General features: G+C 40.1%; 1 protein-coding gene across 1 annotated transcript in view; it reads right to left on the reverse strand.

The window, feature by feature from the left end:
* LOC110960957 (protein-glutamine gamma-glutamyltransferase 6-like) overlaps positions 1-20,603 on the reverse strand; it is a 46,983-nt gene that overhangs the window by 23,529 nt on the left and 2,851 nt on the right. The window contains exons 2-10 of the mRNA XM_051948487.1: positions 11,350-11,520; positions 10,760-11,017; positions 10,248-10,366; positions 9,841-9,969; positions 9,032-9,209; positions 8,601-8,736; positions 2,291-2,400; positions 1,955-2,070; positions 1,663-1,789 (exon numbers count right to left, since the gene is read on the reverse strand). Coding sequence (XP_051804447.1) covers positions 1,663-1,789; positions 1,955-2,070; positions 2,291-2,400; positions 8,601-8,736; positions 9,032-9,209; positions 9,841-9,969; positions 10,248-10,366; positions 10,760-11,017; positions 11,350-11,520 — 1,344 coding nt within the window. The remainder of the gene's footprint in view (positions 1-1,662; positions 1,790-1,954; positions 2,071-2,290; positions 2,401-8,600; positions 8,737-9,031; positions 9,210-9,840; positions 9,970-10,247; positions 10,367-10,759; positions 11,018-11,349; positions 11,521-20,603) is intronic.

Below are 20,603 nucleotides of genomic sequence, written 5' to 3' on the forward strand. Positions count from 1 at the left end.
TTTGGCTCAAACAATGACGAATGGTGCGATCTGACACTGATGTACCTTGGCCTTGGAGTTCACCTTTAATTTCTTTGGAGGTTGCTCTGGGCTCTTTGGATACAATTCCAACGATCCGTCTCTTCAATTTGTCATCAATTTTCCTCTTGCGGCCACGTCCAGGGAGGTTGGCTACTGTCCCGTGGGTCTTGAACTTCTGAATAATATGAGCCACTGTTGTCACAGGAACTTCAAGCTGTTTAGAGATGGTCTTATAGCCTTTACCTTTAAGATGTTTGTCTATAATTTTTTTTCGGATGTCCTGGGACAATTCTCTCCTTCGCTTTCTGTTGTCCATGTTCAGTGTGGTACACACCTTTTCACCAAACAGCAGGGTGACTACTTGTCTCCCTTTAAATAGGCAGACTGACTGATTATGAGTTTGGAAACACCTGTGATGTCAATTAAATGACACACCTGAGTTAATCATGTCACTCTGGTCAAATAGTTTTCAATCTTTTATAGAGGTACCATCATTTTTGTCCAGGCCTGTTTCATTAGTTTGTTTTTTTAAATAATTATGTTAATCAACAATTCAAAAGTAATGGCTGTTTTTGATTATTTAATTTTCAATAAATTTTTATTTATTGTTACTTTTGTGAGTTTCAAGTGATTTCAGTGAGAATTGTGGGTTTTTCCTTCTTTAACTGAGGGGTACCAACAATTTTGTCCACGTGTGTATATATATATACACACACACACTGACAGTCATTAAAAACTTTGAGACCATATTTTTCAACATAATTTGTATTTTGAAGCCCAAAACTGGATTTTCTTCATATGAATCATTTGTTTAGCATATTGGCATACAGACGCAAAAATCTAAAGTTTCAAGAATGATTTCAAAATAAAGAATTTCACAAAAGAAAACAGCACCTGCCAAACACAAAGTCACAACAGTCAATACCGAGTATGGCCTCCATTTGCTTCGATGCAGGCAGCAATCCGTCGGCGCATGCTTTGGACCAGGCTTCTGATTGTGGGTTGGGAACAGCCCATACGCCTGGCTACATCATTGTAGCTCAAACCGGCCTCCACCATACCCAGTGCCTGGAGACGTTGTTCATGTGATAGACGCGGCATGATGCTGTTCACTGGACTAACAATGGTGGCCTTTTTTGGGCCTTTATATAGGCCTTCAAAACCCATTCTCAAATTGTGCAGATACTCACTGAGTATTGCTTGGTGTGTATTTGGTTCACTTTTGCAAAGTGACCAACCAATGTGCAATGAATCATGACAAAATGACAACTCATCATTATCTCAACTACCAGGGCACTAGATCATCAGTAAATCCACAATGAATAATTACAACCCCCCTACAAGTAGAATTGTGCGTACATTTCTACCTCAAAGTTTCTATTGACTGTCAGTATATATACATATATATATATATATATATATATAGAGAGAGAGAGAGAGAGACAGATATAGATGGATGGATAGATAGACAGACAGACAGACAGACACACAGATAGATGCTGGGATTCTCTACCTGTTACTTTATCGTTGTGGGCAAGAAAAGGCGACTTAACTACACAGTAAGTGCCCACAAATCAATAAACTGAACTGAACAAAGTGATTCCCACTGCAGTACAGCATGAATAACAGAGTGTGAGATACCTTCTTTGTACTTGTAGGTGTTGGTGATGTCCTCCCTCTTATTGGAACCAACAGCCTTAGTGGAGATGTTCTTCCCGACCATCGTGGTATCAGACTCGATTTGAAACACTTCACCGCTCTCTGTGATCTGAGAGAAATGCACACAACAAAAGGCAAGAATTCATGAAGCAAAATGAGAGGTAAAATTGGATCAAAGTTCCATTTCTCTACAGCTGGCCCTCTGTTATCATTAATGGCCCCTGTATTTATGAAGCTGGAATTTGATAGAGATATATGCTCTGCTTCTACTTACGAATAAGACAACGTGGTCAGCATTGACCTCAGCATAGATAAATGGAGCATCGTATTTAAACCCAGTTTGTCCATTTAAGATGCCTTTGACTGAGGCTGGGCCGCAGCAGAACACACCTGTAGAAGGAGAAACAACAAAAACCATCACACAGATACCACAAACAAGCCATCATTGTGGTTTTCCCCACAGAAAAACTTTTGTTCTAATGCAACTTAAACGCACAACAGTGCTGATAAAAACAGAATGTAATACAAGCTAGCAGACCCTCAAAACCCTAAATGTGCATAACACAGACACTTCAAAGTTTATGGGAGCAAGAGACAAGACGGTCTGTACCATCGCTCAACTCCTGTGGTGTCGGATCCACAACTTGCCAGCCGTCATATTCCCCGTCACTTCCCAGGTCTGGTCGCTTCATCCATCCTTCCGTCCAGACATGGAAGTTCCTTCAACACAACACAAGATTCAGAGTCTGCAAGCATGTAAACGCAACACTGGAGAACCAATTTCAAGGGAGCAGAATGCTCTGAAGCACTTCAGCACCTTGATCCTCTCACTGTAGACTACAGCTATTACTCCTAGCTACTACTACTACAGTCGCTCCTGGACATTCCTGGTTTGGAAACAACCCACATTTAACCCACAGTACAATTCTACTGAATGATAGTATTCTTGAATACACATTAAATATCCCACCAGATCGGTTTCAGCCAAATAAAAACAGTCTTTATGAGTCAAAATCTGCAAATTGAAGGCCTAATCAAACAGTGAAGTAAAAGAGCAATAAGAAGAACACATTTAACATTTAGTGTAGCCCCAAAGTGCTTTGAAATTACAAATTCATCCTAAAACATTTGTGAACAAATGGCATTGTTTGGTGCACTACTGGAAAAAAAGTACTTCATATCATCAGGCCTCAAAAAGAGCACCTAAACGCCCCACACCAGTACTCCATAATGGCATTCTTCATTGGTGGATCAAAAGCTCCACACCCAAACAGTGCCAGACATTAATATACAAATTAAGTACTTTGAAAAACCTCAGTTAACAATAAACCTTAGGGCTTTTCAGGCTCTTTGTTGAGCTGCAAGTTCTGACATGGTGGTGTACTTCTTGGCTTCTTATTGTGTCTCATCACATTTATTTGTTCTGATCTGACATATAAAGGTCAGGGTGGTGGTGGAGTATCAGAAACATTTAGAAATCATTTATTTTTTCTGTTGATCTGTGGACATCATTAACTAATAGACTGAAATTCATGCTAAATTAAAAAAACAGATGGTTTGTTTTTAAGGATTAAATTTTCTTGTCTCCTTGGTAGGGCCCCTCCCTCCTCTTGTTGTTTGCTTCCTTTTTAGGTATTCAGGGTGCTGAGGTGAGAGCAATCCTGATAATCAGCAGGAGCAGGTGTGCCAGAACCAATCAGCCTACCTCCACACAATATAACCTGACTCCACTCACCATTTGACTCTGGACCGTGAATGCCAGCAGTCAGCCAAATTCCTGTAGACCTCCAGTAAAACCTGCTCTTTTGTAGTCCAGACCACCGCTTGCTCCTACGAAATTACCCACTCTGGCCCTTTTTGGATCTGTCAACTCCTTTGTCTTCTATGTACATTGCTGGGCAGTCTTCTGGATCATCTCTGCTACTTCCAACTCTCCGTCCGTGCCGTCACAGCCGCGACCATCCAGCTCCAAGCCTGCAGCACCCCTCTCCCTCGTCCAGTTCGCAGCCTCCCAGTTCCGTAGCTGCCTTGCTGCCAGTCAAGTCCCAGTACGAGCAGTCTCAGGTCAAATCAGAGTCTTGTTCTTGTTTGTCATAGGTTAGATAATGTTTGTTGTCCACTCAAAGCAGTGGAGTAGTTGTTCAGTTTGGGTTTTCAGCTTAGGTAATTTCTTGTTTGTATCTTGGAGAATTCTAGTTTTTGTACTTACCTTTGAGCTTAGCCATCTCGTATTACTATTCTGTGGTTACAGTGAGCATAGTTGCTCTTTTGGTTTCCAGTTCTATTCCTAGTGTAAGTATTTCTTAGTGAGCTCAGTTGCTCTTTTTGGTTTTCAGATTTGTCCCAAGTGTAAGTATTCAAGTGAGCATGGTTCTTCTGTTTTCTAGAAATATCTGCTAGAAGTCTGCAGAATCTTTGTAGCTAGCATACAGTCTGAGTTATCAGCTTTCCTGCCAGTGGCGCCTGCAGAAATTTTTCATAGGGGTGGCCAGGTGGGGCCACTTGAAGTCTTGGGGTGACACACCAAAACTATTAAGTCATAATTTCAGGAAATTTATTTTACTAGTATTATTACTGTCTTTTTATTATATTATGATAGTAATAATACGTGGCCCCTCTCTATAGTAATCATTTAATAACCTATAGGCATTTATATTCAAACTAATCAAACAAAATCAAAGTGATTATATCATGGTTAATAACTTAATGAACACACTCTTTAAAGATACATTTCTCCAGATCAGGGGTCGGCAACTCGCGGCTCCGGAGCCGCATGCAGCTCTTTCATCCCTCTGTTGCGACTCCCTGTAACTTTGGAAAATAAATAATCAGCAGGCTATTTAATTAAAATTTCTTTTATTTTAGATTGTTAATTTTTAAAATTTTATTCTAAATTTGAAGATTATTGTGATCTTGTAACATCAAAATAAAACGTCTTAATTTTTTGTCTGTCAAAATATATGTCCCAGTCGTCAATCTCCAAAACTCGCTGGTCTGCGTGTATTCATCTGGAGTCCTGTTGAGCTTCGGATCCCAGTGTTTCCTCTACATTCATTCAGCAGCGGTGGGCCACCATTCCTACATCCTAGCCGTCGCTCCTTCACATTTCTTTCATTTTTTTATTGTCGCAAATACACCACTGTGCATATTGGCCTTCACAGCAGAGTCCTGCATTGTGTCGGGTACTCATGAGTACTAAGGTAAACTACGGATAATTGTCTTGCTCGGTATCTACTCTTTGATATGTCAGGTTAATACGACATTACTCATGACAGCACAGCGCGATGTCACGTCCAGCAGCAGGTCAGAGAGTCAGAGCAGTGTCGTCTTGGAAAATAGGGCAGCGACTTACCGGAGAAAAGTTATTAGCTTAAGATAAATAGATTTTACAAGTTAAATATATATTGATTGGCATACATATGTATTGATTTCCAGCTAACATTACGTAACATATGAGGTCCAGGAGCAAAAATGACATTAACCAAGTAATTAAAAAAATGAATCTATCTAATTAGAGGCTTTGTAATTAAGTAATCACGACTGATTAACAAGGGCATAGAGGTAAACTAGAAAAGCACTCAGAGAGTGCAGACCTCTGCCAAGGATAGAGAGGAAAACAGGAAACCCATGCAGTAAACGATCATGAGCTGGAATCGAACCTGCATCTCTGACACAGTTCTGTTTACAAATCACCTTCTTAACCAGTTGAGCTATCTGGACACCTTGCTCCAATTTGTTGGACGACATACTAACCTACGATGTTTTTGTCATATTTTGGACCACATACTGAAACATACTAAAAAATTCAAAGTGATTCAGAATCCAGGATCCTTTCCGGATTGCCACCAAAATTAAATCAGCTCTTCCTCTTACCATAGTCTACATCTCCTCAAAATTTCATCTGAATCTGCCCAGGCGTTTTTGAGTTATCTTGCTAACAGACAGACAGATGGACACACAAAGGCCGGGTGTCACATAACCCCCTTGGCGGAGGTAAAAAGCGATATATGCAATGTTGTCTTCATTTTAAATGCCAAAAGGATTTTACGGCTCCCAGTGTTTTCTTTTCTGTGGGAAACTGGTCGAACTGGCTATTTGAGTGTTGAAAGTTACCGACCCCTGCTTCAGATGATGTTAGCATCTAGCCTAGCAATAAATTTCATTATTAATGGCACACTGTCATAATTTTACCTGTTGGTCCAGGACAGGTTGAACACCTGCTGGTGACCCCTGCCTCGCCTCTGTGCCCATTATCTCTAACTGTCCCTCTTCTGCGGCTGCCTGAACTTCTGCTACTGGCTGAGCTTGTGTGTCACTGTCATGCTCATGCTACTCTGTCTGCTCCTCTTCCTCCTCCGTCTCCTCATCACTATGCATCTGCTGCTCAACCATCGGCTCTCTTTCTCCTCCTTTGCTAATTTTCTTCTTGAACTAAGAAGAGATGTCTGACTTTCTCTTCACGGTCTGCAAATTGAAATTATAGCAGCAGCAGCTAACGCTGACTATGCCTACGTACTGTAACGCAACTCAAGTTAAAAAGCACAGCAGTGCTGCTCTAACAGGTTGCTGTAGCAGCACCTTTTGGCACTTAGCCCTCATGTTGTCCTTAACAAAAAATGTTGTTGCTTTGTCTGAAAAATGTCCAAAAATTCAGAAAAAAATTCCCCAAATTTATAAAGATTTGCAAAATCTTCAGGAAGAAAATTCCTGAAAAGTTTCCCTCAAGTTTTATTTTTTAAATAAAAAAATCCCCAAATTTGACAGCGAAATTCACTGGATTTTGGTTGATTTTTTTTTCCTGAATGTTCTTAAACATTTTTAATTTGTTTTTTTTCACCAAAAAAGGTTCACAAATTTCCTTAAAAAAAAATAAATTAGAAAATGTGAAAGTTTTCATGGTGAAAATATTTTTTTTCCCCACACTTTTAAAACGGGTCAATTTAACCCACAGGAGGGTTAAAAAAGCACGTCATGATGAATATTACTTCTCCCTCTTCTTTTTACAGAAGAAATTATGACTAACTCATAGTCCTCTGTTCAGATCAGTGCTGCGGATCAATGGTGATGCTGTCGGAGTTTGCAACCTACTCAGAACCAATGGAATGAATGAGTGACTGACATCACTGTTAGACAATGAGCGAATCAAGGGGGAAGGAACGGTTTTTGTCGCCTCTGATTGGCTAAGTGTGCGCCATCTGAGCCTTGTCCTTGCCGCCGTGTGAGCTTAACTGTCAATCCATATTTGTGACTGGCCAGTGGGGTGGCCAGCAGATTTGCAGGGGTGGCCATAGCCACCCCAGGCCACTGCCTGGTGGCGCCATTGTATGGCAGGTTATACCTGCCATGGGTCAGTCTTCTCACTTTCAGTAACTCTTTGTTTAGTCTGCCAGCCACTAAAGGAACTAGAGTTTTCAGCTGTACTCAGTCTCCATATCCCATTTCAGGTTAACACTTCTGCTGGGTGTTGTAGTTTTTGTACATGTTTGCTGTTGTAAATAAAATCCTTGTATCTACACCTGCTCGTCTTTCTCTTTTCCTGCGCTTGAGCCTCAGAAATCGTAACATTTGTTTTGCAATAGGAAGTTAGAACCAAAAACATGCCAATAAAAGCACATTTAAATCGGGGGGGTTTCAGATCTTCAGTGCATCATATGGAGCCTCTGTCTCCTGAAAGTAGGTAGGACTATCATAACACTAAAACAGTTGAATTTAACACAGCAGGTGATATGCAGTAGGTGAAAACATCATGTGGCACCCCGATGACAGTTTAGCATCAACCTTTAAAATAAATAGCAGGTTGCTCTTCTCCTGCTCTAGACCTGAGTCTAAGACAACAAAAACTTCAAACTAGCACTAGTGTCCACTGTGATCGACAGGGAAAAGACCCGAAAACAGACCAGATGCGGCACCGAAGAAACAAATTTCACTTCCCAGTTGTCAGAATTGCGTAAAGTTAATGCTCTCAAGAGGAAGAAAGATTTCCTGAGACCAAGTCCATTGGTGTTTTCATAGCATCAAATCTACGGCCATACTTTGTTGTTGAGAACCGAGGTTTTAAACTTATGATGAAAGTAAGCTTACATTAACTTTACATTATTGCTGTGTTCTTTGCTATAGATAAGTGACTATATTGTGTATTTTTTTAGCCTCCTAGTATATTTAAGCTGCTAAATAAGAGCCTAACTAAATGGTGTTGTTCTTTTATAGCAATTACAATGAAGTCTATTTTGTATTTTAGATGATAGGACACCATTATGAAGTTTCTTCTCATCCACACTGCAGCCAGAAAGTCATACCATCTCTGTATGAAGAAACCACATCTGCAGTGGTTCATGACTTGTCCAAGGCGTCTGCTGTAGCACTCACAACTGATGGGTGGACATTCAGAGCTACAGAGAGCTACTTAACAGTGACTGACCATCACATCACCTCTGACTGGGACATAGTTGGCCATGTTTTACAAACTCGCCCCATTTATGAACAGCACGCAAACTTAAATTTCCCTGCAGCACTTAAGGAGGCATTGTACATTTTATTTGATGTACAGCTATTTGGTTTAAGAAAATAAACAGATGTTTTGGATTAATATTTTTTTATTGTCCCCCTTAGCGGAGAACCGAAGCATACCGTACCGTGACTTCCGTACCGAGGTACGTGCCGAACCGTGATTTTTGTGTGCCGTTACACACCTAGTGAAACTCAAAAAACCAAACTATATTGACCGCGATTCAGTGTTAAAAAGCAATACAAGGGTAAAACTTCCACGACAAGCAAATACTTTGGACCCTGAGTGTTTCCTAGAAAGATGGTTAACAAAAATGTAATGGAGACGCATTGCATGTTCAGTTGAAGCTCAAACTGATCTGGATCTCGCTTGTTGTGTGTTCTCAAAGTAAGAAACTAAAGCCTTTGTGTCTCACCAAATACTGTCCTGGGTATACTCCTCATTGAGTCCATTGTAGTCTACGTAAATCTGGATGATCAAATCCATGTTGACATCATGAGCTGATTCGAAGTTGGTGACCACGCGGCAGGGGATGCCCAGCAGACGCATCACTGAAAAAAAACACAAAGATGACAATGACAAATAAATATATTCTGTTCCATTCTTTTTGTGTTAATTACATGAGAAAATGTTTTGCCATTAAAGTGCTCCATTTTCAGTAAAACTGTGACTATTTTAACATTGTGTTTATGGTTAAAGAGAATGAATCTGGAAAATTAGAACCATTTTCTAATGTTGGTTGCATGGACAACAAATGTTTGTTTATTTTTGTATTAAATCTGTAACTGTTATTACAAGTGTAATCTATGGAGATGTGAGGAGATGAGCTGCAGAGTCAGACGTTACCTGAGCACATGACTCCAGCGAACACCCAGCACTGTCCATACTTGACTGGTCTGCAGCCACTCTGGAGCCACTTGTTAAGGATTGCATAGCTGCCAGTCCAGTGAGTGGGTCTTTTCCCACCGATATATGGAAATTCCCAGCGTCCCTCCAAGACACCGGAATCATCGTTAGAGTTGATCTGAAATACAGAAAAACAAAGTTCATATTCTGATAATGTGGCTCCTATATGTTGGATTCCTCTCAGCAATGAACCACTCTACTGGGTTGCCACACTTTTGATCCTACAATTCATTGATAAGGACCCAACTCACATTCTAGAAACCCTTTTAGTAACCCATTAATTTTTAACTTCATAGAGACTAAAAAATGAAACAAGACTGCTCCCACTCCAAAGTCATGCTGTGCGCTGCTTCATGTTGTATTCAGGTGCAACACAAGAAATCAATGAGCTTGAGATAAATGCCAACTTCAGCATGCCGTCATGCCCCTAATCATCTCTCACACGTAACAAAAGTGTAAAAAGTCACTCTGGCCTGTTAGTATTTCTTTAAACCGGTCACAATCCTATTGGGTGGAGCTAAGCAAAGGATGCAGCAACAGTGTTCCCTTAATATAGTGATGGGTGTGTCAGACTGTGGCCATAACAACCAAGCTAACATGTTGCTCTAATGTGGCAATGTTTACCATCTTCTTGATTTAGGGCGTTAGCAGCATTTGCAAATAATCTTAAACTTTCAGATTCTGACAGAAATGAATGACAGAACTATTTTTGCCAGTATTTTTTTATTATTTAAGGGTCCATGTCCTACCATGGCGCTGATCACACGGCTGACGTAGATGGGGTCAGAGCGAGAAGCGACATCTTCAGCTGGGTTCTTGTCATGTTTGTGGTTACGGTCCAAAATCTTCAAACAAATGTCCACCATGTTCTCCTCAAACTGGACCGGAAGACACAAAATACTTGGTGAAATACTGTATCTGAGGAGCAGCTGATCACCATAATTATTTAATTTTGGAATTTAATTACGTCTGTACATCAAAAACCATCTATTGGAACTGAGTGAGTTTCTTACATTGAATATTTCATGTTTATGCCAAAAAGGTTTTTCGGGATTCACAAGTTCAGAAATTTTTTTTGTCCTTTTCATTTTTGATTTTTAAATCATTTTGGCTGTGGTAAAGCCTTTGGTATTAAATTGGTAATGTGTTTCTATACCTGCCCATAGTCCCAGTCTCCAGGAGAAATATAGTTAGCACTTCCTATGAAGATGATTCCATGTTCATTCAGGATGTACTCTTTTCTCTTCAGTTCATCAAGCAGATACACAGAGTCCTCTATGGAGAAGATGGATTGAAACAAATAATTAGAAAATGAAAATACTTACAATACGTTCAAAAGTCTGTGGTCACTTAGAAATTTTCTTATTTTTTGGAAAGAAACACTTTTTTTTTTCAAAGAAGATAACATTAAATGAATCAGAAATAGAGTCTAGACATGGTTAATGTGGTAAATGACTATTCTAGCTGGAAACAGCTGATTTTTAATGGAATATATCCATAGGGGTACAGAGGAACATTTCCAGCAACCATCACTCCTGTGTTCTAATGCTACATTTTGTTAGCTAATGGCGCTGAAGGGTTCATTGATGATTAGAAAACCCTTGTGCAGTTATGTTATCACATGAATAAAAAACATAAAAAACTGCTGATGGATGGACAGAAACCTACCGGAGCACCAGGGGTTGAAGAGCACCACTAGCTTTCCCAGTGACTTTTCCTCCGCCTGAAGTTTCCCGAACAGTTCGTACTCCCCCACAGGGGCATCGGCTGGGGGAGTAACAGACAGAGCGACTGTCTTGCTTGGAAGACTGAAGCCTGTCGGAAGCTCTACCTTCCACACTGCCTTAACTGATGATGAACGCCTGATGTTGTCTGGATAGCCGAAGTGAGACAATGTCCCCTTGTCCTCTGAGGCATGTTGGCCTCCTGAGAGAAGACACAGAGGGAGTCAGTCATTCTATCTATCTATCTATCTATCTATCTATCTATCTATCTATCTATCTATCTATCTATCTATCTGGTGGACAAAACCCGACAGGAAAACCAGAGACATGTTCAAAAACACACTTTAAAAAATAGAGAACACAACAACACAACAGAATTAGAACAACATTCTCGGAAACATTAAAACATGCAATGTTGTTTTTATAGTTTTGGAAAGATATGTAACTGCATGTATACAGCTATTTGGATTGTTATGGCAGCACAGGTCTTGATGAAAACTATTCAAATTAAATCGGAATAACTGAATAACTGACCGGTCTTTGCAGTGAGGACGAGCTGCTGAAATTCCGGGTTAAAAGGTTGCGTCAGAGTCAGAGTCATTTTGAAGTTTTGGCCTCTCCTCACAACCAGACGCTGCTGTGAGACTTCATTGGTGTGGTGTTCCTTGTTGTTGTCGACGTTGTGGAAATCCACTCCACCAAAAACTAATTAAAAAAAAGAGAATAAGAAAAAAACATGCAAATGTGAACTGGACGGCAAATGTTTGTACATCAGGTCATTAAGTTAAGATCACCAACTCAACATTGCTCTCAGACACAAGAAATAGAAAGTTCCTGTTGATTCACAACAATGAAAGAAAAGTGGCCATCATTTTTGATAATTTGCAATCACTAAATAAGATTTTTACTATAAAATCTGGAATCTACAGCACTTGCAGAAGATTTTTACTACAGCTGGATGTTTTGGAGCCTCACAGGAGTACAAACTTTTTTTCCTGAAGGGTTTTGAAAGCTCTTCAGATCTTGGCATGAAGACACCAAACCTATCAGTTTCAAAGACAAATAAGATATTAACTTCCCAATTGAGGTACAAATGGCCACAGGGCATGTAGCCAAATATTAGCATTGCTGTATGTATATTTTTGATATACACCCCCTGTCAAAAGTTTTGAGACACTTTCTCATTCAAATAAATTAGAACTTGTCTCAAAACTTTTGACAGGGGGTGTATTTCCAGAAGACAAATAATAAATCTATGAAAGAACCAAGGACACGTGTTCCAATCATTCCATCACCGAAAACTCCAAGTTGCAGGAGTCACTAGAAACCCAAGACTGGACTTTCCTTACAGCCTACTTGCCTCCAGCCTGCCATAGCCCCACCTGGACTCTGGTCAACCCCTATCCCTGGATAACTGCTGGTCCCCTCTTTGTCTGCCAGTCTTGTCTCCCACCAGCTTCCAGATTCCCCGTGCCTAACTACCTTGCCCCCTCAGTTTTGTTCCCCCTGGGTTTTTGAGTACACTCTTTGTTGGCTTACTTTAGTTTTTCTGCTTGCGTTTTCCTAGTGTTCAAGTGTAGAGTGTAGTTAGTTTTTGTTTGCGTTTTTTTGTTTTGCATATTTTTATATCGGTTTTGTTTCCTGCTCTTCCTTGAGTTTAGTTTGTTTCTGTTATGGAATAAATTTCTTGGAACCACCCATTTCTCTCTTATGTGTGTCTGCACCTGGGTTCTCCGATTCCCCTCCATAGCATCCCTCCTTTTCAATCTTAAGAAGTTTCCCATTTTTTAAAGTCACCAGAATTATTGAGTTGCTGATGATAATTATGCAGATGACACCCAGCTCTATCTTTCATTATTGCGAAAAGACTTGCTAAGTCTGGAGGCTTGAGAAAGTAAACAAAAAAAATCCCTCAAGTAAATAAAGACAACATTGAAATAATTGTTTTTAACAATAAGCCAAGCGGTTACTTTGGAGCTAAAAACTAAATTCCCTTGATGTAATTATTTGAGGTTGTCCATTTTCACATTAAAAGACTAACTAAATCTTCATTTTTAACTTCTTCAAAAAATAAAATACTTCAAGGAGAAGTATGATTCTGCCAGCTGCTGTCATGGCAAGTAAAAATGAAAAACTGCAGTTTCATATTGATATTTTTGACAATTAGACTTCCATAATGGTCCGTGTACGTCGCCGTCATTCTATTTTCGATTTGGGGTCAAAACACCAAAAACGGATAACGGCCGTTTCCCGTTTTTCGTTTTCAAAATAAAAATCAGAAAACGGAAAACCAATCCGTTTTCCGATTTTCTTTTTTCAATAAAAACGGATATCAAAAAACAAATTAGAAGTTAAATTTCATTTTTTGATATCCGTTTTTTATTTTTTATTATTTTTATAGCCCAATATTACAAGAGTTACCCCAAAGAGCAAGCAAATCGGGTACAATGGATTTCACTGCTGTCTTATTTATTCACAGGACTAGCAGGGTGACTTAAGAAATAAATGTAATAGTCAGAACAGCACTGCCAAAGCGGTCTATCGTAATTGCATGCCTAGTTTTTATATACTTTGTGAACAATCTCATCCACTATATCTGAATGTCATAGTAATAATGTGAACATCGCCACCTTCTGGGTGCTCTAGCTCAGAATACACAATTTTCAGCATTAAATGTTCTTCCAGACTGGATCATCATTTGGCCGCAAAATGATGACCGGCTACCTGTCATCAAGAAATGTCAAGGCTTGTGAGGGCAGGGTTAAGGGTAAGATCCCTGCATGGACTCTACCACCAAGCACGTTAACATGTAAGAGAAGCACTATGTGTTTGTGCAGTTTAAAAACTTCAGTGTACCGCCGGCGGTACACCTACTAATTTGCATAGCAATTTAAAGAATGTCCGAGGGCTGCAAACGTGATTATATAAACACTATACGCCGATGGAAAGCTTAGATTCTCATGAATCCGCCGGTATAAACCACTTTCAGATGTGATTACCACAGCGGGTAATATAAACACATTTGTCCGACAAACAACGAATATCCATCCATCCGTTCTCTATACACGGCTTCAACGTACACAGCGCGACTCACATTTACGGGTTCATTATTACACACAGATGAAAATATTCCACAAAAAACGGCCATAATCCAACCTTGGACATCCAGACAAAACAAGTCAGTAAAATATTTTGTCCAAAACATGTCTTGAAGTCGGTATATTTACCAAGAATAGGTCGTTTTCAAGGAAATGCACCTGGCGATGCCCGTCCAATATTCCCTGTATGTCTCGTCATATTTTTTATTTAAAAATAGAATATTAGCGATTTTTTGTACTGAAAATGGCTGGAATTGACTGCAGCTTAAAGGGTTAACAACATTTATGTTTTGATTTGGTTCTAGGAGAGTGGGTCCGTGTACGTCGTCATTTCTGATGTTTGTCTTGCAAACATCAGAAACATCAGAAACATCAGAAATTAGAAAACGGATATCAAAAAATGAAATTTAACTTCTAATTTGTTTTTTGATATCCGTTTTTATTGAAAAAAGGAAATCGGAAAACGGATTGGTTTTCCGTTTTCCGATTTTTATTTTGAAAACGAAAAACGGGAAACGGCCGTTATCCGTTTTTGGTGTTTTGACCCCAAATCGAAAATAGAATGACGGCGACATACACGGTAGTGTTGTGACGTTCACGAACGAACTGGTTCTTTTGAACGGCTCGTTAACATGAACGATGGGAACCGAGTCGCAGCTGGGAACCGTTCTTTTTTTCCCCTAGTTACATGGGGAGGAGCGCAGCCCAGCTGTGCGGTGCTTATTAGATATGCAAATAGCGTCACGCCACGTTGTGCATGCTGCCTTCACGTGAGTGCGCCAGTAAAAAAAATAAAACAACAACACAGAAACAGTGAACGCCCCCTGCCTTGGAGAGCAGCAGCAGCGGCAGCGGCGGTCTAAATGAGGAGGAGGAGAGTCCATGGGCGTAACAGACGCGGGGTACGCGTGGAACATGTCCCCCGCACTTTCCACATCTGTCCCCTCTGTCCCCCGCACTTTTTTCAGCCGTTACAACAGCTAAACCCGTTATTAGCATCCAGTAACGTGTTTTCCCGAGCCGTCTTTGAATGCACCATGAGCGCATGCTAACGCAGGTGTTCCACAGGAGACGTGCTGCTGTGCTGAGCAGTGCTGAACGTGCGTCTGGAGTAATGTTTAGCAAACCAGCCAGAGCCAGCAAGAAGCAAAAAACTTTACAGTTTTTTCCAAACAAACCGTGTAAGTTGTGTGACCTTGTTGGATGCAAACAATGTTAGACTTGTTAGCTAAATGATGACAAGGTAAAACGTGGCAATATCAATATGTTAAGCTAGTTAACAATAATTTAAATGTTGTTGCCTCTGTTACATTACTGCTAATTAGTTTATTCTTGGAATAAACCCAGTCCTCTTTCATTTCTGGGCAGAAGATGTGCTCACAATTGCTCTCCATGTGTTTAAGTCTTTTGGTCCCAAAAGAGGAGAGTCAGGGAGGAGAAAAAAAGAATAGGCTATCTATGGTATAAATTTACAACTATTTTTTACTCCTTCTCTTTCTAATTCTATCTCAGAATTTTGATTTTCAGATTTTTTAATGATTATTTCCATAACAAAGAGCAGAGTCAGGCAGGAGATGGACCAGAGGCGGCGGCCAGCAGTAATGTTGACCATGCAGGGTCTGCAGAGGTGAAAAAATATATAAGTGGCTGAGAAAAAAATATGTATCTATGGGTTAAAGTGATTTTGAGGTTAAATTCTACTGCAGTTTTTACTCTTCCTAATGCTATTTCAGAATTTTTCTTACCACATTTTTTATGTTTATTGCCATAACAGAAATAGCAGAGTCAGGGAGGAGATGGATCAGAGGCCAGCAGCAGGGACAAGGATGTAGGGTCTTTACAGGTAAGGAGAGATTATAACTTCCTGAAAATAAGATATCTATTGCAGGGAGAAACCAGGCAGTACTGATCATTTCATGTTCAGTGTTTGGCACCTTTGGCGACTCGTCCAGTAGATGTTCAAGGGACATTGTTGTCAACTCAACTAGAGTTTGGCCACTAAAACTTTAGATTTTATAGTTTAAAGTTTTATACTTTATAGTTTAAAGAACTAGCCTAGTTGGTCCCCTGGTATTGTACTGTGGCTGTTAGGGATTATGTGGTTCTTTAGCCACTAAGGATGGTGCAATTAAATGTAAAAGAATGATAAATTGCTCTGAAAAATTTGTCCCCCTCACTTCTGAGATGGTGGTTACGCCCATGGGAGAGTCAGTCCGTCGTCATTGACAAAATGAGCCAATTAAGGAAACGAAGCAGCATTTGGATGCACTTTTCTCTCGTGGCAGACAGTAAGGGTAAATGCAGTATTTGTCAAAAAAATATTTCTAAGTCAGGCTCCACAAATAATTTGCACAGACACCTGAAAACTCAACATTCAACAGTAAAAGTGGCAGACTTTAAAATCGAATCCACACGTGTCAAATAAGGTTATAATCAATATTTCAGAAGAATTCAAACTCATATTGGTGGGATATCTAAAGTCATTCCTCCCAGTGATTATTTTCAAGATTAAATGAGTTAAGGCCAGACTGGCTTTTTAAAATTTAATAAATATAAAAATGAGCCAAATGTGCCAGTTTTTTGAATGGCTCTTTGAAAGGAACGGCTCACCAAGATCCAGCTCCCCTCAAAGAGCCATAAATCCCATCTCTAATACACGGACCCATAATGCACTTCGAATTGGTTTCCCAAAAAAGACCAGTTTCACGAATCCCCGTGAGACCGGGTTGTATTAGCAGAGAGAACACTTCACTCCAATTCTGACATCCTTTCTGTCACGCCCCCTTCTGCTTCAGTGGACTGGCTCGTTTGTCTAATGACGAGCGGCTGTGCTTGCCAGCACAGCGGGCCGTGATTAACAATCAGTGCTAACCCCCTGCAACGTCTAAGGAGCGACAAGCTCCCCCTGCAGCGTCTAAGGAGCGACAGGCTCCCACTGCAGGATCTAAGGAGCTAAAAGCTCCGTCCGCAGCCTTAAGGAGACGTCCCACCTCCTCTGATGATGATTGCTCATCTGTACATTGAGAGATGGCCTGGCAGAGGTCTGCGCTCTCCAAGTGCTTTTCTAGTTTCCATTAGTTTTAGTTCAGCCCCGTTGCGGACACGAGCCGCCATCCTTAGTTTCAGTTTCAGTTCCTTGTTTTGTTTATTTTCTGTGCCTCCCTTATGGAGTGCCTGTTGCCTTATTTACTGTAAAATAAATGTATTATTTAATTCACCCATCAGCCTGTCGCCTGCTTCTTGGGTTCTACACGCCCGTTTCATAACACTTTCATTGGCTTCAAATCCAAAACATAATGAAACTTAAGGCCCTACTTATCCTCTGTAAGTCTCTAAATGGTTTGGACAGTAAATATATCAGAGATCTACTTGCTGGCCAGCTAAAGTTGTCCAAATTTCAACTCATATATGGCGAAAGTTCAATTCAGTCATTTCCCCAGGACTTCAGATATACAGCTATTTTTAAAACTAAGCTATACGAGTGTTCTATTTCCATTGCTTTTAATTAATATGTCACTTTCACTTACTCTATAAATCATGTTTTAGACTGTTGTATAAATACTTGATCTTTTGTATCTTTCATATGTTGTATCTTTTGCATGTAAATGTTTGATGCGAGACGTTTTCAGTTGTGCTTGAAAAATGATGAATACATATAAGCTTACCTTGCCTTTGCATTAAAAACCCTGTGGCTTAATGACTAAGCAGTCTGAAAACGATATACAGAAAGAGTGAAGCATCCTGGATTTATCTCAGCAGTTGACTCAGATATGTTCAAAGCCACTCTGAATTCTAATGTATAGCAGTGGAAAGCAGGGCAGGGCCAAGTGGGGATTAAATTCTATAAACGTACTATAAAATGTGTAAAATGTCCCTGTTGTGCAGATGTATGACGGATAAATGTGTATAAATCTCATGGCTTAATAACAGAGTGATGTCATATAGACATAGAAGAAGGTGGAGCATGATGGATTTACCGAACAAACCACCTTAGATATGTCACTGTGGTGTCATGTAGCATGGTGGCAGAAACTCGGGCAGGGCAGGGCAGGGTGGGGAAAAATACATATAAAACTTCACAGCAGGGTGTAAAATGTCACTGTTGTGGAGTTAAATGGTCAAGAAATGTGTTTGTGAATGTTACTTGCCACAGTAGAACGTGAGAAAAAGGAAACACGATGGTCTCAAATCCCCAAACGGCTGCCTAGAAAAGTGTGCCAATCCTCAACTGTGTGTGTTAACGTCGCAGTGACACACAAACACAAACTGGCACAACTGGTTAAAGCTGCAAGAAGCCAACTTATCTGATGACCCACCCATCTTTGTGCTACAGGGGAGGGCGACGCTAACATGACAACAGGACATCACTCAGTTCGTAACTTGTGCAAACATTTTTGTTCCAAGGAAAATTTGCAGGTCTAAGCCTTAAGTTGCACACGTATCTCCATTGTTGCCTTTAAAACCACCTACATTAAATCATAATGGTGTGGAAAGTGAAAGGGTTTTGCTCGTTGTGATGATCTGACAAAGAATTATCATACGACCTTTCAGTTCCACTTCACAGCATTTTATCGTGTTTCAGCTCATTCTGGGTTTCTGAACTGCATATTTGTCGTTTTCTTTCAGTCACACAGCTGTCATCAGGCTCAGCTCAGTGCTCTGAAAGCTCTAAAAGCCCAGATTACACAAACTAGACATCACCAAACAGCAGACTAACAAAAACAACCACTACTTGCAGAAGACAGCTACACAATGTGTGTACATTTGACTAGTTTTAGCTACAATAACAAACTTCATAAAGATTAAACCAAACTGTAATACTGGCAAGACATTGCCAGTCAGACAATCTCAGTGTAATAGTGCAGCATCACAGTAGAAATCAAACTCAGTGACCTTAAGTTGTGACAGATGAAACCACTTGGATCTTGTCTTTATTACTGGGTGTGTTCGCTTTTTTTGGCTTTTGTGTGTGGGAGGGACACTTATTTGCAAGTTGCAGTAATATGCTACAACATGTTTTTTTGTTGTTGTTATTATTATAGCTCTGCCTTTTTCTTCAAGGCCATGTATGGAAAGGATTTCAAAATAAAAAGACACCAAACAAGACGCCACAAGTAAGAAAAAAAGCGTGCATTTTATTTTAAATCTATGGCGTTTGTCTGCATTTAGCTCTAAACCTTTCCTCTTATTGTCTAAAGACTGATGATGGATGCATCAACAAGTTGGTTGTAACAGTATCAGCTGTCAGTTTCATGTATGACCACTTTTTTACACACTCTGCATTTGAAATTACAAAGCTGCATGACAAAGTATGCAGATTTTACAGCCAAAACACTACATTTCACATGAAATTTTTGGACCAGTCATATATTTTGATGAGTAATGATGCTGTAACTTGTGCAACATTGGAGAGTCTTGTCATATGTAAAATCTGAGGCATCCGATCTCTGCTAATTTCAAACCGTCATGCTGCTACATGCTGAACCGTGTCTGACAGGTGGGAAAGATTCCAACACTATAAAAAAATGTGTTACAGTTAATCCCATGATAACAGGGAAATTCATTATCTGTGTCCTACTTTATTCTACTACCTTTTCTTTTCAACACGAGGAGAAAGCTTGACTGGAATGTGCTATCTGTGTCAGATTAGGTGAGGTCAGGACACTATGGTCTGTTGCCAAAGAACACACTGAACAGGCACTGCAAGAAATTCTAAAACTTCAGAGAACAAGGATGAGGACAGCCGTGAGCAAACAAGAGAATGTGTTCACTGGTTACTCGACTCAGGCTGCAGACTTCGGGTCATCTCTGTGTGAGGTAGATCTATTGATTGTTGTGGTATGCTGAAGGCAATAGCTTCACTTTCTTCAAGATCTGGAAGTTTGTATAAACTTTTAATGGAGTGCAAAATCATGAACCTCAAGTCATGGGATGAGACCCTGATTGGGTCTTCTTGAAAAGGCATCTTAATTGTTCATTTCTGCCAAACAAACTGAGGTCAGTGCAGAGAAGAAAATGTTATTGCTGCTCAAACAAACTTCAATTGCCAGTATATGGACTATTGAACTAGATGGTGAACTGGGATGCCTGGTTAGGGATGAATGCCCCAAAGAAAATGACCTTTTATGAGCATAATAGGCCAGATTCAGATCCACTAGTGTTGATCATTTCACCAAGATGTTATCTAAGGCATGCCTTTACACCTTTCTGAGCCACTAACTGGTCACACCCAGCTTCAGTGGCTTCTGCAGGTCTCCACTGAGACTCTTCTACAGACACCACAACCTCCTCGGGATTCGGAGATCCTAATTAAATCATGATCTGCAGACCTAGAAGTCTCTGGCCTGTTAGACATCTACTGAGTCCTCACCCTAAAGCAAGGGTAGGCAGGATATTATGTTTTGGCATCACTGGTTAAAAAAATCCACACCAGCCTTTCAGCAAACTGTAATTTAAGGGAAAACTAGACTTCTACACCGCCTCCTGGTTTCATTTTAAGGTTTTAGAGAATCTTGGCTGTGATGGGAGATTTAGAAATTCTGAGGCTTTTTATTGGATCAAATTACACAGAATAAATATCAGCGATGTTTGCAGTGAGGACACAATATGATGGTGCAATGCTTTGAACAGGAAAGCAAGATTTGAAGAAAGCAACAAATTAATTTAGATTGTTTGGTTGAATTGAAGTCT

This window comes from Acanthochromis polyacanthus, chromosome 5 (assembly GCF_021347895.1).
Source record: "Acanthochromis polyacanthus isolate Apoly-LR-REF ecotype Palm Island chromosome 5, KAUST_Apoly_ChrSc, whole genome shotgun sequence".
NCBI lineage: Eukaryota > Metazoa > Chordata > Actinopteri > Pomacentridae > Acanthochromis > Acanthochromis polyacanthus.